At 49.7% G+C, this 23304-nt stretch overlaps 1 protein-coding gene across 1 annotated transcript in view; it reads right to left on the bottom strand.

Annotated features, from left to right (window-relative positions):
• The window catches only part of PAN3 (poly(A) specific ribonuclease subunit PAN3), a 1123747-nt gene that overhangs the window by 585397 nt on the left and 515046 nt on the right, over positions 1–23304 (bottom strand). Inside the window, exon 11 of the mRNA XM_085621639.1 lies at positions 14897–15058. Coding sequence (XP_085477765.1) covers positions 14897–15058 — 162 coding nt within the window. The remainder of the gene's footprint in view (positions 1–14896; positions 15059–23304) is intronic.

Below are 23304 nucleotides of genomic sequence, written 5' to 3'. Positions count from 1 at the left end.
TATATATCACAGCAGTCAAGTATGAAGTGTGCTTGCTGTATGACGTGTATGCTGATGAAATCCAATAAAAAGGTTTAACAAAACAAAAAACCTGGTTTTGCAAGGGGGGGTCCCATGAGTTTTTGGCCCGGGTCTTGGCGGCCATCTAGGGAAACCTACCAAACCCACACATTTCTGGAAACTAGACACCAGGGGGAGTCCAGCAAAGTATGGCTTGCGTGGATCCCCCAACATTCTCGTACCCAGAATTCCCTGCAAACCTCAAATTTTGTTACAAAATTCTCTTTTTCTCTCAAATTTCTGTGTGGGAAAGTTCTGGAACCTGCGTGGATCCACAAATTTCCTCCTACCCAGCGTTCCCCCAGGTCTCCCGATAAACCCCCCCCCCCAAAACCATGTAGTTTTCTTATAGGTAATTTTAAAGTCTCCACAGTAGGATTTGGGCCATTTCCTGTTGCAGCCACTATGCCTACCCACACAAGTGAGGTACCATTTTTCTCGGGAGACCTGGGGGAACGCTGGGTGTTTGGAAATTTGTGAATCCACGTAGATTCCAGAACTTTCCCACACAGAAATTTGAGAAAAAAGTGTTTTTTTCATCTAAATTTGAGGTTTGCTGGGGATTCTGGGTAGGAAAACGTTGGGGGACCCACGCAAGCCATACCTCGCTGAACTCCCCCGGGTGTCTGATTTTCAGAAATGTGTGGGTTTGGTAGTTTACCAAAATGGCCGCCGATCCCGGGGCCAAAAAACTAGGTGCCCCCACCCCAAAACCAGGTAGTTTTGTTATAGGTAATTTTGAAGTCTCCATAGTACGATTTGGGTCATTTCCTGTTGCAGCCACTATGCCTACCCACACAAGTGAGGTACCTGTTTTATCGGGAAACCTGGGGAAACGCTGGGTGGTAGTAAATTTGTGTCAGCCCGGTACACCTTTCCCACAGAGAAATGTGAGAAAAACTTGACTTTTTAAGCTAAATTTGAGGTTTGCAGGGAATTCTGGGTAGGGAAACGTTGGGGGACCCACGCAAGCCATACCTTGCTGGACTCCCCTGGGTGTCTAGTTTTACAGAAATGTGTGGGTTTGGTAGGTTTACCTAGATAGCCGCCGACCCCGGGGCCAAAAACTCATGCAAAACCAGGTTGTTTTGTGATGGGTAATTTTGATGACGACTCAATACGTTTTGGGCGCTTGCCTGTCGCGGGTACTTGACCCACCCACACAAGTGAGGTACCATTTTTCTCGGAAGTCTTTGGGGAATGCGGGGTGGGTGAAATTTCGTGGATCCACTCAGATTCCAGAACTTTCCACCACAGAAATGTGAGGAAAATGTTTGTTTTGACAAATTTTTAGGTTTGCAAGGGATTCTGGGTAGCAGAACCTGGTGAGAGCCAGACAAGTCACCCCATCCTGGATTCCACTGGGTGTCTAGTTTTAAAAAAAATGTATAGGTTTGCTAGGTTTCTCTAGGTGCCGACAGAGTTAGGGTTCAAAATCTACAGCGAGGCACGTAGCAAAAAAGGGTCAGTTTTCACTGTGAAAATGTGGTGTCCACGTTGCGTTGTGGGCCGTTTCCTGTCGCGGGCACTAGGCCTATCCACACAAGTGAGGTACCATTTTTCTCGGAAGACTTTGGGGAATGCGGGGTGTGGAATTTTGTGGATCCAGGCAGATGCCAGAACTTTCCACCACTGAAATGTGAGGAAATGTGTTTTACAAATGTTGAGGTTTGCAAGGGATTCTGGGTAACAGAACCTTTTTAGAGCCAGTCAATTCACCCCATCCTGGATTCCCCTGGGTGTCTAGTTTAAAAAATTGTATAGGTTTGCTAGGTTTCCCTAGGTGCCGGCAGAGCTAGGGTTCAAAAACTACACCTAGGCACTTTGCAAAAAAAGGGGTCATTTTTCACTGTTGTGTTTTGCGCCGTTTCCTGTCGCGGGCACTAGGCCTACCCACACAAGTGAGGTACTATTTTTCTCAGAAGACTTTGGTTTGTAAGGGATTCTGGGTAACAGAACCCGATGAGAGCCAGTCAAGTCACCCCATCCTGGATTCCCCTTGGTGTCTAGTTTTCAAAAATGTACAGGTTTGCTAGGTTTCCCTATGTGCTGCGCTAGGGCCCAAAATCCACATGTAGGCACATTGCCGAGGCTGCCTGACCACAATATGGCGCCCGGCGTCTACAACTGCTGAACATCCCGGGTGACAGAGCGCAGAACCAGACTGCTTGGGAGTGGACAACAAGGAAGGCTGCCTGATACCGGGGAGAGTGCGTGGTACCCCCCCCACCACCGAGGCCCAACCCAACTGATGCCTGGCCCTAAGATGGCGGATTGAGAGACCGCTTGGCGCCCAAATCGATATTGGGCCTTCCCCAACTGGCCGGCCGCGCGGACAGTGCAGCACGACAAGCTCCTCTGTGACACCACAAGCTACTGGGCCCTGCCGGCTATGCAAGTCCCCTAACCGTGCAGGCTGGACTCCACAGAGGGACCCTTACAGTGCCCACCACAGAGTGCGGTCGGGGAGGAAAATCCCCGGACTGGACAGTTGGTATACCCGCCTCGCCGGGTAGAGCGGACGGGGGATAGAGCTCACTCAGAGTCCACATCGGAGGAGGGAAGGCCTCGCACAGTGTGCGCCAGGCCCCAGCACCACAACATGCGGACCCGAGAGAGACTGCACACCCCAAGAGGCGCGATGGGGAAACCCAGGGACACGCAGACCACCACGGTCCCAGAGACGGCGCCGGAAAATATGCCGCACCCCAAGACGGGGACCAAACTGGCAACCACCCCACCGGAACTGTCCATATCTGACAAGCTGGACCGCGTATTGGCAGCCATCGAACTCTCCAGGGTGTCAATGGAAGAAAGGCTAGGCACCCTGACGACCGACATCAGCCTCATTAAGGACGACCACCGCAAGCTAGCCGACGAGGTCAATGAAGGGGGAAAGATCATGGCGGACTTGCAGCCAGCAGTAAAAGACCAACAGAAGACAATACGCGATGTCCTAACCCGCCTGTCCACAATGGAGGAACGAATGGTCGACCTGGAGGAACGCTCCAGGCGCTGTAATATACGGGTGCTTTGACTGCCGGAAGGAATTGAGGTGCAGGACCCGGTGGGGCACATGGAGGCGTGGGTGAAATCCTTTACCCCGGCTGCCGACCGATCGGCCTTCTTCTCTATTGAGAGCTCTGAGTCCCGGCGCGAAGAACCCAGCCGGGTGCACCCCCGACCAATGCTAGCGAAATTCCTCCACTTTAGAGACCGGGATGCAGTGCTCAGGGCCACCAGACGATCAGGCCCCCTCCGGGTCGAGGACAAGCAGGTGATGGTCTTCCGAGATTATGCATGGGCGGTGCAGCAGCAGAGATCACTTTTTTTTGGAGGTGAAGCGGTGACTAAGGGCAAATGACATTCAATACTCTCTGCTCTTTCCCGCTAGACTCAGAATTATCTACAACGACTCTGCCCTATTATTTACATGTGCGGAGGTTGCGAGGGACTGGGCGGACCTGCACTGCCCACAACTCTCCGGATCAGGAACCATGCGAGGACAGAGAAACGGAGCGCCGCGTCCCAGAAAGCGCAACCCAAACAGAGGGCGCAATAACGAGAACAAGATAGCACAGTGCCCCGCACTAGATTCCCCGGATCTGGAGCAAATCATGCAGGAACGCCGAGACCTCCTACGAGCCGTAACATAATTACAGGCCTCACCGCCTTCAGACGACATGGACAGAGCCCCACGCCTGTTCTCTTCGGCGGGTGAAGATGATAGCGACGACGCATCATGTAAAGGAGACTCGATTACCCTGCCCCGAATCACCCCTCAGACAGCAGATCTCATAAGTTAGGGAACCTACAGGGTCATATGTAGAGGACTGTCAGAGGAACTTTGTCCTCAGTCTCTCATAGCATGTAAATGAGGGGTGGTCCTGTTAGCGAAGGGATGGAGCCCCCGACACAACGGCAGTCCTCTCACGCTATACATGTCACACTGTTCTGATACTGCCAAGGACCAGATGACACACAATGATCCTTCACGGACCCGCCCAAGGATCACCCTCACATGCACATACCACCACCCCATAGTTCATTTCTTGTGCACGCTCTCTTTCCTCCAGAGCGCCAGTTTGGACGTATCACTCCCAGCGATAGGTCCCCAGGATTGGGACTGTTTCCTGACCCCAGTTTGTAGTTTACCTATCCCACTTACCATGATCTCTTGTTACCTCCCATATACAGGGCAGGGGCGCGCACCTCCACGCGCGATGTCCATGAGCTAGAGCTAGGAGTCTCCACTCCCCCAGCGGCCTGGAGTTCAGCGAGGTATGGCTTGCGTGGGTCCCCCAACGTTTTCCTACCCAGAATCCCCAGCAAACCTCAAATTTAGATGAAAAAAACACATTTTTCTCAAATTTCTGTGTGGGAAAGTTCTGGAATCTACGTGGATTCACAAATTTCCAAACACCCAGCGTTCCCCCAGGTCTCCCGAGAAAAATGGTACCTCACTTGTGTGGGTAGGCATAGTGGCTGCAACAGGAAATGGCCCAAATCCTACTGTGGAGACTTTAAAATTACCTATAAGAAAACTACATGGTTTTGGAGGGAGGGGGGGGGGGGGGGGGGGTTTATTGGGAGACCTGGGGGAACACTGGGTAGGAGGAAATTTGTGGATCCACGCAGGTTCCAGAACTTTCCCACACAGAAATTTGAGAGAAAAAGAGAATTTTGTAACAAAATTTGAGGTTTGCAGGGAATTCTGGGTACGAGAATGTTGGGGGGATCCACGCAAGCCATACCTTGCTGGACTCCCACTGGTGTCTAGTTTCCAGAAATGTGTGGGTTTGGTAGATTTCCCTAGATGGCCGCCAAGACCCGGGCCAAAAACTCATGGGACCCCCCCTTGCAAAAGCAGGTTTTTTGTTTTGTTAAACCTTTTTATTGGATTTCATCAGCATACACGTCATACAGCAAGCACACTTCATACTTGACTGCTGTGATATATAATCAACATTAACAGTGTCATGACAATGAGCAGTGGACGGATTAACATGGGCTTGGTCCAGGTGCCACCTGGGTGTCTAGCTGGCCCTCTGCGCCACTAGCATGTGTTCGCTTAAAGTCGTGTAGGAGCATCACCCATTCTAGTGAAATGGAACGCCGTCGTATGCCACGAGCTTCCTCCTGACGGATGAGGTCTTCTTCAGCTGCGGCCCATTTCTTCACCGCCCCCCTCCATGTCGCAATTGGCAGACCCTCTGTTGCGCGCCAGTGCATTGCCACACTGCGTTTCGCTAGTAGCACGGCCAGCAGAGCAGATTTGGTCTCAACCTTCTTTTGTTTATTGCGTTTAAAGATGCCTAGAGCGCATGCCTCCCATGTGTGAAAATCTGTCAGGACTGTGACTGTTTGTAGAGTGGTGTGCACTGTCGTCCTGTATCACGGGGCATGTCCAAAACATGTGTATAAATGGGGTATCCAGAGCGTGGCAGCGGGGGCATTCAAAGTGAGATGATGGGTAAAAGCGCTTAAGCCGCGCCGGCTTGAGATAAGCGCGGTATAACACGTTAAACTGGACATTTTTTAATCTTTGGTTGCAAGACACTTTTTTGTGGTGTTCTAGGGCTCTCAGCCACTCTCTATCATGGAGGTTGGGGCCGAAGTCCTCCTCCCAGCGGAGTCGTAGTCGTGTCAGTGGTAAGCGTGTTAGTTCCATGATGGATTTATAAATCCATGTGATATGGTGTCTGCCCGCCCCCATATGTAGTAGTGTGTGCAATACCGGGTGTGGCGTGGGTTCCCCATCCCCCAGGTCCCAGATCCGTCTGCAGTCCGCCACTATCTGACTGTGAGTAGCGCGGGGCATTGCCCCTCCATGCTAGTGAGGCCTCCCCCAGATGAATTTCCCTGTGTGGGGAATTCGGGTGCAGGGGATAGACAGAGGATTTCTCCCAATTCACCCGCAACCCTGCAGCCTTCTCGAATTCTGCGAGCGTGGTCCATAGGGTGGTGAGGTCTGCCGTGATGTCTCTAACATAAATGAAGAGATCATCCGCATGAAGGGAGACGCAATGTGTGCGACCTCCCAATGGGATGCCCCAGTGCTCGCCCACCTCCCGCAGTCGTGCTACCAGAGGCTCCATGGCGATGGCAAAGATGACGGGGGACAGGGGGCACCCCTGGCGTGTGCCGTGCATGATCGGAATGGGAGAGGAGACATAGCGGCCTATCTGAACCCTGGTGGTAAGGTCAGTATCAATAGCCGGGCGTACGCTATAAATTGGGGCCCTATGCCCACCCTCCGAAGCACCTCAAAGAGGTACTGCCATGCCAGGGTGTCGAACGCCTTCTCGAGGTCCAGTACTAGGCACGCCGCATGTTGGAACCTATCCCGCACCCCATCCTGGACCTGGAACAGCCAACGTATATTCTAGGAGGTATTCCTCCCGGGGAAAAATCCACTCTGGTCAGTGTGCACCAGTCTGGGGGCAATTTCCGTGAGTCTATCTGCCAGGTTCCTCCCCAAGATTTTGCAATCCGTAGTCAGGAGGGTGATAGGGCGATAGGATGCACGGAGCAGGGGGTCCCGATCGGCCTTGGGGAACATTACCAACACCGATTCCCGCCTCGATTGAGGTAGCAGACCCGCGTCTAGTGCCTCCCGAAAGACTGTCAAGCTGCGGGACCAGCTGCTTGGAGAATGCGGAGTACAGTTCTATCGGGAAGCCGTCATGCCCTGGAGCTTTGTTTTTGGCCAAGCGGTGAATGGCGGATTTAATCTCCGCTGGTGTGAGTGGGTCGTCTAATGTCGTGCGTTCCTTATCCGTGATTTGGACTATGGTGTTTGTGGTGAGTATATTCCGAATGTGTTGCCCCCTGTCCCGAGTCGGTTCCTTGTAAAGCATGGTGTAGTAGTCATGAAAGGCCGATAAAATGTCCGCCTGAGCGTAGACCACCTCCCCCGTGGCATTGCGGATGCCGGTGATCGGTTGTGTTTGTGCGTCCTGACGAATGAGCGAAGCTAGCAGGGTACCTGCGCGGTTTCCTTCCTGGTGGATTCTAGTGGTGTATGTGTGATAATTATAGCGTCGTAGATCAGCACATGCCTCCTCGTACTTGGTTTTGGCCTCCGCTAGTTGCGTGGGGGGGAAGCTCCCGCCGATCCGCCGCTTAAGATAACTGCGCTACTGTTCTGCGTTTTGGACTGCCTTCTAGTGTGTGTTTCACTCCTGTGATTTGCCTGATGCAAGCTCCCCGTAGGACCACTTTAAAAGCGTCCCATTCTAGGGACCTGGTCGATGCAGTGCCCGTATTGTCGACAAAGTAGTGTTGAATGGTTTCTGACTGTTTGTGGTGGAACACAAGGTCTGTAAGGCAGTCTCTGGGGAGGCGCCAAGTAGGGATCGGGGAGACGGGGGGATCGCCATGCAAGTGACACAATATGTGCGTCGGGATCGGAAATGACCCTGCCCAAATAGTCCGAATGTCTGATGCGTGGAAGGAGAGACTGAGTGCACATGAAGCGGTCCAGGCGGACTAGTAAGTTGTGAGGTGTCGAGTAAAATGAATATATTTTGGTAGTAGGGTGGGTATGTCTCCATGCGTCCACTAGGGACCAGTGGGCAGCCCAGGCGCGGAATGCGGCTGAGTGCCCATGGGATGGGGATTGCCTGGTGGGGGCGTAGGATCTATCCAGTGTCAGGTCCAAGGAGCAATTGTAGTCTCCACCTAGTATCCATGGGGAGTGTGTGAATCCCACCAGGGCGGTCGTCAGGGTCCCTCAAAAAGGTGTCTGATCAATATTGGGTGCATAGATGCTGCCTACGAGGATGGGCTGCCCATCTAACAATCCTTCTAGTAATGCGTATCGGCCATCGGGATCCACCCTCCTGCTGGTTTCGAGAAAGAGCTCTCCGGGCCGAATCCAGATCAGCGCACCTCTCGCGAAGGCAGAATAGGTTGTGGCGCAAAAAGAGCCACGCCATTTCTTTTGGAGTTTGCGCAATTTCTCCTTAGTGAAGTGGGTCTCCTGGAGAGAAATGATCTGCGCCTGCTGCCGCTTAATATACGCGTATATCGCATAGCGTTTCCTGGCTGTGTGCATCCCTCGCACATTGAGGGTTAAAAACTGGAAGTCTGTGTGTGCTATGTGCTATGTGTGCTATGTGTGTGCTGATAGCGCCGGGCCGCTGGGGGAGTGGAGACTCCTAGCTCTAGCTTATGGACATCGCGCGTGGAGGTGCGCGCCCCTGCCCTGTATATGGGAGGTAACAAGAGATCATGGTAAGTGGGATAGGTAAACTACAAACTGGGGTCAGGAAACAGTCCCAATCCTGGGGACCTATCGCTGGGAGTGATACGTCCAAACTGGCGCTCTGGAAGAAAGAGAGCGTGCACAAGAAATGAACTTTGGGGTGGTGGTATGTGCATGTGAGGGTGATCCTTGGGCGGGTCCGTGAAGGATCATTGTGTGTCATCTGGTCCTTGGCAGTATCAGAACAGTGTGACATGTATAGCGTGAGAGGACTGTCGGGGGCTCCATCCCTTCGCTAACAGGACCACCCCTCATATACGTGCTATGAGAGACTGAGGACAAAGTTCCTCTGACAGTCCTCTACATATGACCCTGCAGGTTCCCTAACTTATGAGATCTGCTGTCTGAGGGGTGATTCGGGGCAGGGTAATCGAGTCTCCTTTACATGATGCGTCGTCGCTATCATCTTCACCCGCCGAAGAGAACAGGCGTGGGGCTCTGTCCATGTCGTCTGAAGGCGGTGAGGCCTGTAATTATGTTACGGCTCGTAGGTGGTCTCGGCGTTCCTGCATGATTTGCTCCAGATCCGGGGAATCTAGTGCGGGGCACTGTGCTATCTTGTTCTCGTTATTGCACCCTCTGTTTGGGTTGCGCTTTCTGGGACGCGGCGCTCCGTTTCTCTGTCCTCGCATGGTTCCTGATCCGGAGAGTTGTGGGCAGTGCAGGTCCGCCCAGTCCCTCGCATCCTCCGCACATGTAAATAATAGGGCAGAGTCGTTGTAGATAATTCTGAGTCTAGCGGGAAAGAGCAGAGAGTATTGAATGTCATTTGCCCTTAGTCACCGCTTCACCTCCAAAAAAAAGTGATCTCTGCTGCTGCACCGCCCATGCATAATCTCGGAAGACCATCACCTGCTTGTCCTCGACCCGGAGGGGGCCTGATCGTCTGGCGGCCCTGAGCACTGCATCCCGGTCTCTAAAGTGGAGGAATTTCGCTAGCATTGGTCGGGGGTGCACCCGGCTGGGTTCTTCGCGCCGGGACTCAGAGCGCTCAATAGAGAAGAAGGCCGATCGGTCGGCAGCCGGGGTAAATGATTTCACCCACGCCTCCATGTGCCCCACCGGGTCCTGCACCTCAATTCCTTCCGGCAGTCAAAGCACCCGTATATTACAGCGCCTGGAGCGTTCCTCCAGGTCGACCATTCGTTCCTCCATTGTGGACAGGCGGGTTAGGACATCGCGTATTGTCTTCTGTTGGTCTTTTACTGCTGGCTGCAAGTCCGCCATGATCTTTCCCCCTTCATTGACCTCGTCGGCTAGCTTGCGGTGGTCGTCCTTAATGAGGCTGATGTCGGTCGTCAGGGTGCCAAGCCTTTCTTCCATTGACACCCTGGAGAGTTCGATGGCTGCCAATACGCGTTCCAGCTTGTCAGATATGGACAGTTCCGGTGGGGTGGTTGCCAGTTTGGTCCCCGTCTTGGGGTGCGGCATATTTTCCGGCGCCGTCTCTGGGACCGTGGTGGTCTGCGTGTGCCTGGGTTTCCCCATCGCGCCTCTTGGGGTGTGCAGTCTCTCTCGGGTCCGCATGTTGTGGTGCTGGGGCCTGGCGCACACTGTGCGAGGCCTTCCCTCCTCCGATGTGGACTCTGAGTGAGCTCTATCCCCCGTCCGCTCCACCCGGCGAGGCGGGTATACCAACTGTCCAGTCCGGGGATTTTCCTTCCCGACCGCACTCTGTGGTGGGCACTGTAAGGGTCCCTCTGTGGAGTCCAGCCTGCACGGTTAGGGGACTTGTATAGCCGGCAGGGCCCAGTAGCTTGTGGTGTCACAGAGGAGCTTGTCGTGCTGCACTGTCCGCGCGGCCGGCCAGTTGGGGAAGGCCCAATATCGATTTGGGCGCCAAGCGGTCTCTCAATCCGCCATCTTAGGGCCAGGCATCAGTTAGGTTGGGCCTCGGTGTTGGGGGTTACCACGCACTCTCCCCGGTATCAGGCAGCCTTCCTTGTTGTCCACTCCCAAGCAGTCTGGTTCTGCGCTCTGTCACCCGGGATGTTCAGCAGTTGTAGACGCCGGGCGCCATATTGTGGTCAGGCAGCCTCGGCCCTGACGGTGCTCTGATTCCCAGCGACCTGCCGTTGGGGGGGGGGGACTGAGGGAGATCAGCCCGGTGCCCCTGGTCTCTTGTTGCCCAATGTGGTGCCCAACCTCTATTTCGGCCGACTGTACTTGGTCCGGTTCACCTGCCCGTCACCGGCCGCCATGGGTTAAGCGGCGGGGGGGCTCCGGGGATCTGACTGATGCGTGAGGTCCGCCTCTCTGCCGAATGCCGCTGCTCGGGGTGCCGCAGGTCGTCACCGCCCGGTTCCCCCTGGTTCACAAGTGGTGTCTCAGGTTGCGCCACCCTCAGCACGCCGAGACCCCCGTATATTAGGCGAGGGTGCGGGCTACCGCCATCTTGTCTCCCCGCATCGCGATCTTCAATGGCTCCGTTTTGCCTGCGACCCCAGTAGTCTGCATCAGGGGTCAACGCCTTCAGGTGCTCCGCGGGCTCCGGCTGCTGGAGGTTCAGTGTTTTGGCCGGGAACGACGCTGGAAAACGTCCGCCCGCCGTGGAGCCTCAGCAAGGCACTTCCACCATCGCAGCCTGCTTGGCCACGCCCCTTCAAACCAGGTTGGTTTGTGATAGGTAATTTTGATGTTGTCTCAATAGGTTTTGGGACCTTGCCTGTTGCGGGTCCATGACCCACCCATGCGAGTGAGGTACCAATGTTATCGGGAGACCTGGGGGAACGCTGGGTAGGAGGAAATTTGTGGATCCACGCAGGTTCCAGAACTTTCCCACACAGAAATTTGAGAAAAAAGTGATTTTTTCAGGGAAATTTGCGGTTTGCAGGAGCCTCTGGGTAGGAGAATGTTGGGGGACCCACGCAAGCCATACCTGGCTGGACTCCCCTATATGTCTAGTTTCCAGAAATGTGTGGGTTTGGTAGGTTTCCCTAGATGGCCACCGAGACTCAGGTCACAAACTCATGGGACCCCCCTTGCAAAACCAGGTTGGTTTGTGATAGTTAATTTTGACGTCGCCTCAATAGGTTTTGGGCCCTTGCCCGTTGCAGTTCCTTGACCCACCCACGCGAGTGAGGTACCATTTTTATCGGTAGACCTGGGGGAACGATGGGTGGGAGGAAATTTGTGGATCTACGCAGATTTCAGAACTTTCCCACACAGAAATTTGAGGAAAATGTTTTTTGGACAATTTTTTTCAGTTTGCAAGGGATTCTGGGTAACAGAACCTGGAGGGAGGCAGTCAAGTAACCACATCCTGGATTCCTTTGGGTATCTAGTTTTCAAAAATGTATAGGTTTGCTAGGTTTCCCTAAGTCTTGGCACAGCTAGGGTTAAAAAACTACAGCTAGGCACTTTGCCAAAAATGGGTAATTTTTTACTGTGAAATTGTGGTGTGTCCACGTTGCGTTTTGCGCCGTTTCCTGTCGTGGGCACTAGGCCTACGTACACAAGTGAGGTACCATTTTTCTCGGAAGACTTTGGGGAAAGCGGGGTGTGTGGAAATTTGTGGATCCATGCAGATTCCAGAACTTTCCGCCTCAGAAATGTGAGAAAAATGTATTTTGACAATTTGACAATTTTTTAGGTTTGCAAGGGATTCTGGGTAACAGAACCTGGTGAGAGGCAGTCAAGTTACCCCATCCTGAATTCCTCAGGGTGTCTAGTTTTAAAAAATGTATAGGTTTGCTAGGTTTCCCTAGGTGCCGGCAGAGCTAGGGTTCAAAAACTACAGCTAGGCACTTAGCAAAAAAAGGGTAATTTTTCATTGTGAAAATGTGGTGTGTTCAAGTTGCGTTTTGAGCCGTTTCCTGTCGTGGGCACTATGCCTACCCACACAAGAGAGGTACCATTTTTATCGGGAGACTTAGGGTAATTCAGATTTGTAAAGCAACTGTTATTACCTATTGGCTTTCGATGCATTTCTGCCTTCCAAATGCAAGACAATCTGAAAAAAGAAATCATTTTAAAAAATAACTGATAATTCTCTTGCTAGGATGAGTATTCCCAATTTCGGAAATGAGCAAATATCTACTGTATCTAAACTCTATATTTTGATCCCATTTCAGAAATACATAGGTGTCTTTCATATCGATTTTTCCATGTATACATTTTCCCACAATAATTGCTATACACCCGGTACATAATAAAAAACCATTGCAAATTGCTGCTCAGTTTTTGGCTCTGGGTTCGTCGGGTTCTTGGTGTACCTACAAGTCCTATATATTCCCACAACCAGTAAGGTCCAGCGGATGTAACGGTATATTGCTTTCAAACAGCTGTCATAATTAGAAGAAGTTACAGATGAAAACGTTTGACACAAAAGGCTGTTTTTTTTTCAAATATTTTTCAATTTTTCCTATATTTAACTGTTAGTTTCTATAAAGAAACCTTGATGGATCTATACAAATGATCCCTTCCTGAATTCAGAATTTTGTCTACTTTTCTAAAATGTATAGCTTTCCAGGAGCCATTATTGCTTTCATATCCATTTCTACCATTAACTGGAAGGAGGTTGAAATCGCAAAAATAGGCTATGTCCAAGAAAAATGCCAAAACTGTATACAAAATCTTGTTTTTCTGACAAAAGTATGTAATTCCGTAAAAGCTGGGAAAATGGTAATTTCAGTCCCACAAACCCTTTTTTGATACCATTTGCAGGGGAAAACCAAGACGCTTTCATTTGCAGTACTTTTTTCCCATTTTACCCAAAAAATACAAAATGTAGCTGTATTTTGGCTAATTTCTGGGTCCCTTCCAGGGGAATCCACAAACCCTGGGTACCTTTAGAATCCCCAATATGTTGGAAGATAAGGATGCAAATTTGGCGAAGATACCTTATGTGGTCAAAAAGTTACAGGGGCCTAAGTGCGAACTACCCCAAATAGCCAAAAAAGGCTTAGCACAGGAGGGGGGGGGGGGGGGGGAAAGGCCTAGCAGCGAAGGGGTTAACCACAATTGTCTCGACATAATTTAGTTGCGCACCAAACCAAGGCCTGACATCAAAGATGAACCCCTCATTGAGCCTGATTATGTACCATTTGTGGACGGCTCATGTTTAAGATGATATGGAGGGAATCCGTGAGCTGCTTACACCGTTTGCCACTTTGAGGGTCTAGTAGGAGCCTCCTCATTGCGTGATGTAACCTCTGCCCAGGTGGCTGAACTGGTCTTTCTTACTAGAGATTGTTGGGTTTCTGACCAATTGAGATTTACGGTTTACACTGATAGTCAGTATGACTTTGATGTGGTCCGCGATTTTGGGCAGTTGTGATCATGAAGATGGTTTATTATGTCTTCTTGGTCCCCAATCAAGAATGGGAAATATGTTATGAGACTACTCAAGGCCTTGCAAATGCCTATCGAACTAGCAGTAGTGAAGTACACAGCACAAAGGAGTGGAATTTATTTTGTCAGTGTCTGAAATCGGCATGCTGATAAAGTTGCCCGATATTGTGCTCATTGGTCCTGTGCCTTCAGAGGAGAGTACTCAAATGAATCTGAAAGTGAGACTGCCATGAACATGTTGTTGACCAGTGCTAACACGAGGGTGATGGTTAACAGACAGCAGGAAGACACACCAGAGAGTGAGCAGCAGGGATGGGTCAGAGCAGGGTATACTAAGAATGAGGATGTGATTTGGGTGTCTCTAGATGGAAGGCCTCTCCTGCCAGACAATGTATTGCCCCCGATGGTAAGACTTTCATGCTCGCACGCATCTAGGGAAGAACACGATGAGAAAAACTGGTTTATCCAACATTTTTAGGGTGAAGTCTGAGATCTTTTACCACAGTTGCGTAACTTGCCAACAGTTAAATTTGGGAAGGAGGATAGCAGTGACAGTGAGTCATATAGAGAGGTCAGGAGGTCCTTTTAATCGCATGCAATTCAATTTCATTGAGAGGCCTGTCTGTAATAGCCTTTGATGCATTTTAATTGTGGTGTTCATCTCCCATTGGGTGGACGCATACCCAACATGCTCCCTCCAAGCAGGCCCTGCCACAATGCGAACAGTGCTGGCGGCTGATTGACTTTAATGCCCCCCATCATCCTCCCACTAGGCCGAGAGAGAGAACAGAGGCCAGTGAGAGTAGCCCAAACCAGCCCCTGTAGTTTTGAATAGACTTTGATGGTATATGAGAGACTGATATCTGACCATGCACCCAAGCTCAGACGATATTAATTTATCCTATTTGGACGGTATTCGACAATAGAGACTAATGCATTTTGTTCTGTTCTGTACTGACAGTATCACTATATATACTTTAAGGGGTGAAGCAAGGCACAGGAATAGTGATTGCTCAGATTCAGTGCAACGTACAGGATATGAGATAGATGAAACAGCACCCAAGCCAAATGATGTGCAATTTTAAACCTCTACAAGATCTAAAAACAATGGGTGAGATCTCTTAACAAAAAAGATTAGAAATAACCCTGGTTCCCCTTTAATGAAGGGAATGCAAAATAAAAGTGCTTAATTTTCATTTGTCTTACTGGCTACAGAAATCAGCCAACACGTTCTAACAAGGGAATTCCGATTTAGAAATAAAATGTTCCTCTCACCATGTATTCTGCGAAGGCAATATGTCAAATCATCTTTACTGTTCACTGCTTTATAGCATGATGTAACATATCCAAAGTTACTAGATTTCTGTATCCTATTTGGCGGTGGCAGCGGCTCCAGGGGAAATAGGCTGTGGTAGCTGTCAACTTCGGTAGGGGCTCCTCATTAGAGAAAAAAAGACAAAAAAGTATGTAAGCAACATTCGAATCAACTCACCAGACACATGCATTTTTTAATCCCAAATGAACATTTAAACTATTTTGGGCAAATAGGTTTGAAATGCCAAACTTGGAGAGACCCCACAAAGAACGAATGGACAAGTATAGTTCTGCTGTGTGCTGTGAAATGATTGAACCTAAGGATGGGAGGGGGGGGGGGGGGGGAGGTGTTATCCAATGTTCGTTCCAAAAACATTCTTTATTACACAACGTTATTTACTAAATGTTTAAGGCAGGGCTAAATTCGAAACAGATATAGGCATTAACTACCAAGTTTTTCGTGAGTTCTATTTTCTACCCACCCAGCCTCCCTAAAAGAGCTATCTAAAACAAATGTTGATCAGAATAATGTACGGAGATATTTAGGCACTGTAACATAAGTAACATTCATATTCATTTCATTGCAGTGGGGTTTAAACAGGATGGATCCGGTTGGTTTTGAGTAAGTGGTATGGAATGCTTGCAATGGGGAGCACAGAGTGAAGATACCAATACTGTTCACAGAGGTAATTAGTCTTTTATACTAAAACACAGCAGAATAGTTTTACGTTAGAAAAAAGAGCAAATTAAATAGAAGTCATTTAAAAAAAGATTTGTTATTGTATTTTTTTAATGAGCTGTCAACTGTTTTTAGTAGGCCCTATTATTTTTGGATGATTCTATTGTGTTTTAGCGACTGTGGAAAATCCATATTGAACTGTATTGCAAGGCTTGCAGAAAAAGAGTGAAACAAACTGAAAATGTCTTCAAGTGCATTTAACATCATCTCTTGTGTTGGTGTGTAAATTACTGCTTAAAGACTAAACAAAATATAAAGCTTTTTTTCTTTGAGAGTGGCAACCATTGACACCACCCCTTGACAGTGTACTAGATGACACGAATTGGAGAATGGGCACCGCTACTTGACTGAAGGACTTGAAGAGTTCTCACCCCGATTTTGACAAAATGGAGACAATTTGTGCATTTTAAGGCTCATGCTCCATAAATTTGCAAAAAAGCCATGGCATCTGAAACAGTACTCAAGGATCTTGAGAATGTGCAAACTAAGCCTGACCTTCCACACAAGTTACAGGTTCGCCTGTGACCAGATAATTTGCAGACAGTCGTAGAACAATGGCACATTTTTTAACCAAAATTTCACTAAAATAGATGGAAAGACAGGTCATGCAAGTGGTCCAGAAAATGCAATTTCAAAAACATTTCAACTTCCTTCATTTTCCCAGCCTGCCTCATCCAAGTAGACGCTCAGTCAAGGCATATGTCTGAGATTTAACTTGGATAGGGTATGATGGGGAGGGGGGTGGGAAGGCAACATTATATCGCAAGTTGTGCAGAAATTGTAAAGAATTGCCATCAATATGCCAGGACAAGCAATTGCCATGGATGACCACAAAATACACCAAGCATCACCATTACACAGGGTCAGAAATGACAAAAGCAGGAGAAGGTCAGTGTCAGAGAGAAGAACTAGGGCCTGACACAGAGTAAGAAATCCTGACAGAGAGCCAGAAAGAATAGGGGAAGAGGGAGGAAATATATCACAAGAAAAACATATAAGTAATGGAAAAAAAATGTGCAAGATTAATAAAATCATGAAAGAGAGAAATAGTGAGAACGCAAAAGGCAATGAGTTTTGAACGCTGTAGTGAGGGAATGCATCTGTACCACTGATAGAGAGAGTTTCTATTTTACATGAGCACAGAACAGAGATTTCACAAACTCAGGCCACTGTCAGCAGGGCATTCGCCCAAAGAGATGCCTAGCAGAATGATGAATGTAGTCAAGCAGCTTGCGTTGGAATGCCTCCATCTTACTCAAACTTCCTATATGAAATAGCAGAGAGTTTTGGCTTTGTGAGTGGTATAAGTGGAGATGATATATGACGTGCTTCTGAAGACCAGTCTGGAAAGGGTCTGCTGTGATATAAAATAAATACATTTACAATTCAGCTGTAGTGAAGCTGCTCAAAAGAGATAGCAAAAACACATATTAAAAGAGCCTATTGCTCGTTAACAGGCAGCATCATCGTCAGCTGGGTTGACGCTGCACAGCTCTGCTAGATCAGGGCAAGGCCAGTTATTGCTGCATGGGATTTTAAATTTCAGCAGTCACACTCATGACAGATCCAGTGCTATCATGTCTTGGCCCCCGGTCCAAGTCAGTCACCCCACAGTGAGGTCAAAGGATAACACAATGTACTGTCTGTGACCATGCTCCCTGTCCAGCCTCAGTTATTGCCCACTGCTGCTGAGTCAGTCCACTGCAAGTGCTGGTTCCCTGCAAAGCTTGGTACCACAGAGGGACCACGGCCCACGCTGCCACAGCTGAGCCACAGAGACAGACCCATTTGCAAATTTTAACCAATGAAGCAAGATTCATCATGATACAATCATGTTATAATAGCATATTTCTGTAACTTTAATGTCGGCGCAAAATGAAGTCACTGCTACTCTGACATGGCATGAGTGGGGCGGAAAGAGCACACATGATCCGGCCTGCAGAACAAACCCCCTCGAGAAATGTGCGACTGCCGTGAACAGAGAAATACCAGCACCACCTAAGCACTGGTAGAATATACAAAGGATAGGTTTTTCTTCATAAAATATAGTATGTACTATTAACAAGTTCCACACTGTGGGGGCGTGGCTTGGCTGCGAAGCGGAATGGCTGCCTGAAACCGCAGCTCCGCCGATCGAGCAAATTAATCCGGCATTAATCCGTTAAACCTGTGTCTGGACTCGGCTCTCTCGACCCCACCAGGACGCACTGTGAAGGGGCTCTGCCGGAGGGGATCCCTGCCCCAGTGGATAGAGCTGCAGCGAAGATCGGCTTGGCAAGTGGAGGTCGGCGGTGAGGCCTGTGACGCTCACGGACACCGGGGACTAACGTGGGGCTGGTGCCCGAGGAAGTGCCGTGCTACGTAGCGGCGTACATCTGGTCAGCCCGGACCCGGGTGCGCGCTATACTACAGGATCTACCCCCACAGGCGGTGCCATAGCCCAGTGGCGGCGTGTCCTGTGCTGCGGACCGTTGCTGGCGGAATTGAGGTGCAGTGCGGTGAGAGCACTCTGTGTCCCCGCGATTCGAGCACTTGGAGGACATCCGGGAGTCGAGGAGCGTGGGCCTGCTCCGGCGACCGGCCGACGCTGCGGGACCACGTAAGCCGGGCTTGCTGTGCCGGACCTCGAAGTGCAAGGAACCGCTTCGCACCTGCGGGGCGCCCGAGCTCCCTTTGGAGCATTGAAACCTGCACCGGGTCTCGGGGTCCGAGGCGGAGGGCGGCCATTGTACCCAGAACAGCGACGCCACAGCTGCCTGCGAGAAGGTACCCCGCGACAGCGGACTGAGTGCAAGTATTGACAGGGGTGTGTGTCCGCTGCCCGGTCCCGGAGACTACGCGCTGCTGAGCCGCGGCCCTTTGGGGGCCAGTGTGTCCGCCCGTGGTGACGGGGACGGGCGGCGTTGGCGCCTGGGAGGTGCCACGCGAGCCGCCATTTTGACGGGCGCCAGGTCTGACGGGCGCCCGGGTTGGAGCGCTGCTGGAGCCGCACGGTGTTAACACGCGGCCCTGACCTGAGAGTCAAAAGTGAAGCTGTTGCACAGGGGGCGGCCCGAGATTGGTGACCCGTGCCGCGACTGGCCCGAGAGGGCGGATTGATCCGCAGTGGACATACCCCGCCGCGGGGGACGGTGCTCTCCCTGGCTGCTGGCGACGACTGTCCGATTTGCTGACTGCCGTGGAAGCCCGGAGCAGAGTGTCTGGTGACAGGAGGGGTATCGGGGTCACGGCTGCTCCGTTCAATTGATAGCGCTGTGAGGCAGAAATGGGTAAGCCTGATACCCGTCAGCCGAGACTGACGTTTGACAAATCCAAGCAAAAAACGCCGGATCCCGACACTCGGGACTCAGAAGCTGCGAAGGACGACCGGAGTGGCTCTCAAGATGTGGACATTAAATCAATGTTTCAAGAATTAAAGGCGAGCCTGCAGGGTATTGATGGCAAAATGGACGCGCTGGCGGAAACCATGGATGGTATTACGACGCGAATGGACAAGCAAGAAGGCAGGGTAGAAGTGTTAGAAACACGCGTCGCGGAATCGGAAGAGAGCCAGTCTGCTCTCGTCACACAAATGCGGGGCATGGATAAAGTATTGGCTCTCATACAGCAAAAGAACGAAGACTTGGAGGCGCGCTCGAGGCGCAACAACATCCGCGTCACGGGGGTGGCAGAATCAACGGACATTACTAACATGGAGCAGTATGTTGAGCAGATGCTGAAAGATCTGTTTGGGACGGGTCTCTCGCCGATGTTCCTCGTCGAGAGGGCGCATAGGACATTGGGACCTAGGCCAAAGCCGGGAGCGCCGTCCAGGCCCATTATTGCACGCATCCTGAACTACAGGGACCGGGACACGATATTGCGAATGGCACGAGACATGAAGGACGTGCAATACAAGGGCAACCACATCGCACTATACCCGGATTTCACTCTACAGGTCCAGGCCGCTCGCAGAGAATTCATACCGGCAAAGAAAATCTTCCAAAAAAACGGGCACGAAATATTCACTGATCTACCCCGCCAAGCTCAGGGTGCAGGGCCCGGGGAAACCATCTTTTTTCGTGGATGCGAAGGCAGCCCTGCAGTATGCGAAACAATTGGCCAGAGACCAGAAGAACCAACCGCTTGCAGAGGGGCCAGCTCTCCAGGACAGGCTAAGTGATATTGAGTGATTGTATACGCTGGGTCTATGGTGTTCCGTTATGGCCTGCCTGTATTGGCTGAATCGGAGACTGGTGACTGCTGGGGACATCGGGGGTTACCTTCATGTGGCTGGGGTGCTATACATATGACTTTGGATCTAGGGGAGGGAGGTCCTCTAGCTGACACGCTGAGCCAGCGCTCGATCGCCCTGTCAAAAGTACGGGGTTAGTAGGTGGCCAACCTGCGCGCCTCAGGGGATGATTCCCACTCAACTTGCAGCCCTGATTATTCAACTGCTGGGAAGGGAAGTTGCTGGTGTCCTGCCCTGAGGCGCTCAAAAGAACGCTGCCCCCTCCGCGTCGCGGGACGCGCGCGGGCGGGCGCCGGGCTAAGCCCGGGCAAAGGGCGGGCCCTCTGTAGCCCTCAGGAGCCGAAGGAGGCCGGGCCTATCCTTTTGACTTTGGTCAGTACTGTTGTAGCTTCATTTGTGCTGTTATTGTTAGCGGTCTGTTATTAGTTCAATCTCCTTGTGCTCCAATATATTGACGCTTTTTAGTATTTGTAATTTGATTGTTGGGGTTGGGATATTCATTGTATCACCATGACTAACTATTCTAACAAGGGTACCCTTGATAGTTATTTACTGAAAACTAACTTAGGGTCAGATCGAGAAGCCACGCTTACAGAATTAAGGGCCAGGTGGCGCAACTCGAGCATATTAAAAACATGTCTTTAAATACAACCTCCCCTCATGAAGTAACTCCTTCAGACAAGAGTGCCCCTCCCCATCAAGAAGTTTAACTCTCCAGGATAATAACGATTCCCTAATCTCCCCTGGTAACCCAAACATGGCTGTTCTATCTAACCATTCGCCTTTACCTATTTTATCCCCTCCCATTGACATAACTAGTGAATCACTTACATCGAGTCATACATTACTACAAATCACGGAGCCTTTATCTCAGAATGTTATCCCCCCTAGGACACCAAAATCATCACACCCGTTGCCCAGGAAAAGGAGGAAGATAGACACCGTGCTATGCAAAAGTAAAAACAAATTCAATAATAATTCGATATTGGCTCACATTGATGCAGGCTCTACCCCCTGTCTTGACAGTACACCTCTTCCTGGTACCTCTGTATCCTTTTCTGTAAACGACATTACTATTGCGGATTTAATGGGCAGTATAGATTTATGAATCCTATGAAGCCAGCAATGGAGATTTCCACTACTTCAGCTTCTGTCGTACCACTTTCCACTTTACCATCATCACAGGAGATAGCCCCTCAAGCTGACTGTAGTACAAATAATGAAACTAATAACTCCGTTGGAAGAACTACCATCCCAAAGCCAATCCATTTAAACAGGGTCTGTGATTGCCGGGAGGGTAATATCCCATCACAAGGGGGTCCAATGCCTGTCAGTAAAAGCTGTAATTTGATTCCCATGGTTAAGATGCGAGGGCCTTTTTCTATCGACCTTCCACCGGAAGCTGTCCCTCTTGTAGTGGTGCTTGCGGGTGTTCCCACTCTAAAGGACGGAACCATAGAACGATATTCACAACTAAAAAACAAGGTTATCCATTGGTTAGGTCAAAACCGCCCTCTTCCCTCGTATGTCAATGGGGAAATTTTACATGTTAGGCGACTACCTTGGTTGGGTAAAACACCAAAAAATATAAATGGGGACATGATCATAATTAATTTTAGGGACTCCAGAGCTGTTAGCCATATTTTAAATTGGCACATGAAGAATAGGAGGTCTGCCATTACCACTTGGGAACTAACCCATTTTTTTCCTAGATCTAGGCCAGGTCCCATCTCCAACCCTGGGGTTCCATTTTGTATACAACCTAACTCTTTGATCCCGTTGAGTAATCGGTATGAGGTGTTAGATAACCTTGAAGATGTAGATTGACTTGAAAACAACAAGGTTATGATAGCGAGTCCCGTTGAGCCACTATCTGCTACATTACTTTTCTGCAATGAGCCAAGATACCTACCTTTGAAAGCAGGTACAGATATCTGTCCTAACGATCACACTGTTTCTGATCCTCTACTTTCAGTTAATAGCCCGACCAATTTTCAGGGAACTATGGGGAACCTATTCTCCTGGAATATTGCTGGGCTGACCTCCAAACTGGAATCTGTGGAGTGGACATCTTTTGTCAATAAATTCGACCTATGCATATTCCAAGAGACCTGGACATGTGAACCCTGTTTTGTCCAGGGTTACCTAAATTATTATGTACCCGCTTCAAAGGGCCTAAGGGGTAGACCCATGGGTGGCTTAACAATATGGGTTCGCCAGTGTTTAAAGATGGTCATCAAAGTTGTTGATACTAAAAACCATGATATCCAACTGATCAGATTGGTTTTAGATAAATTAGGTTGCTTAGATATATACAATGTTTACGTTCGGAGTAATAGGGGAGGGAGGTCCGAGGTTTTAGTTGCCCTGGATAGTCTTCTTGAAATTCAATGCCCGAACAACAAAATTGTCATCGCGGGCGACCTTAACAGAACATTTGAACCCCTAATTAGTGAAGATGATCTATTTGGTGATGAGGAAGATCGACAATGGGGTGTCCCTAAACTAGAACTCCCTCCGGTTGTGCGCTGGACTGCTGATGTTATTGGGCTAAACACCCTATGTTTTGAAAAGGGTCTAAGAGCTCTAAATGGCAGGACTAGTGGTGATAGGAATGGGGCAAGTACATTTGATAATGGCCGACATAACAGTAGAATTGATTATGTGTTATGTAGTTTAAAATTATGGCCTATGATTTGTGACATGGAGGTTGTAGAAAGGATCGAGAGTGATCACAACCCCCTGTGCGCAACCCACAAATGGTGGTCCCATACTACCCCCCCTTTAGGCTCTTCTGTGACTGTCCCTCCTCGGATTATCCCCACAAATGATATGCGGAGACTAAAATTGGAAAGTGTAGCAACTAATCACCAGGCTACTGTTGATATCAATGGTCAGCTCGATATAGCAATATTAGCTATAGAGCAGTCCACCGCTCTTGGCATTGGCTTAGATAAGGTTGAGGAGTTACATAATTCTCTCTTTTGTACAATTAAAAAGTATTTCCTCAAACCTTTGAAAAACAAAGGTAATTGAGCCTTTAAGCCTGCTAAGTGGTATAATGAGCAGTGTAGGGATGCACGATTAGCCCTAAGTAAAGCTATTAAGGGGGGGTAATCTGTGCTAATCCAAGCTGCCAGAAAAAACTATAAAACTAGTATATCTAAGGCTAAAAAATCTTGGGACGAACAGCACTGGTCCGAGTTAAAGGCAGCTAGTGATAGCAGGGATTCACGGTTATTCTGGCACATCGTTAGGTGGGGAAAATCGGGTTTTCCCGAGCCCCCTCATAACAATGTGCCTGAGGAAGAATGGATAAAATTCTTCAAAAACCAGTATGCTGCACCTAACAATGATAACTTGGCCCAGGAAACTAGTGTAGATCTCCCCAAAGCA

This window comes from Triturus cristatus, chromosome 8 (assembly GCF_964204655.1).
Source record: "Triturus cristatus chromosome 8, aTriCri1.1, whole genome shotgun sequence".
Classification (NCBI taxonomy): domain Eukaryota; kingdom Metazoa; phylum Chordata; class Amphibia; order Caudata; family Salamandridae; genus Triturus; species Triturus cristatus.
This window is presented reverse-complemented; position numbering and strand designations above follow the sequence as displayed.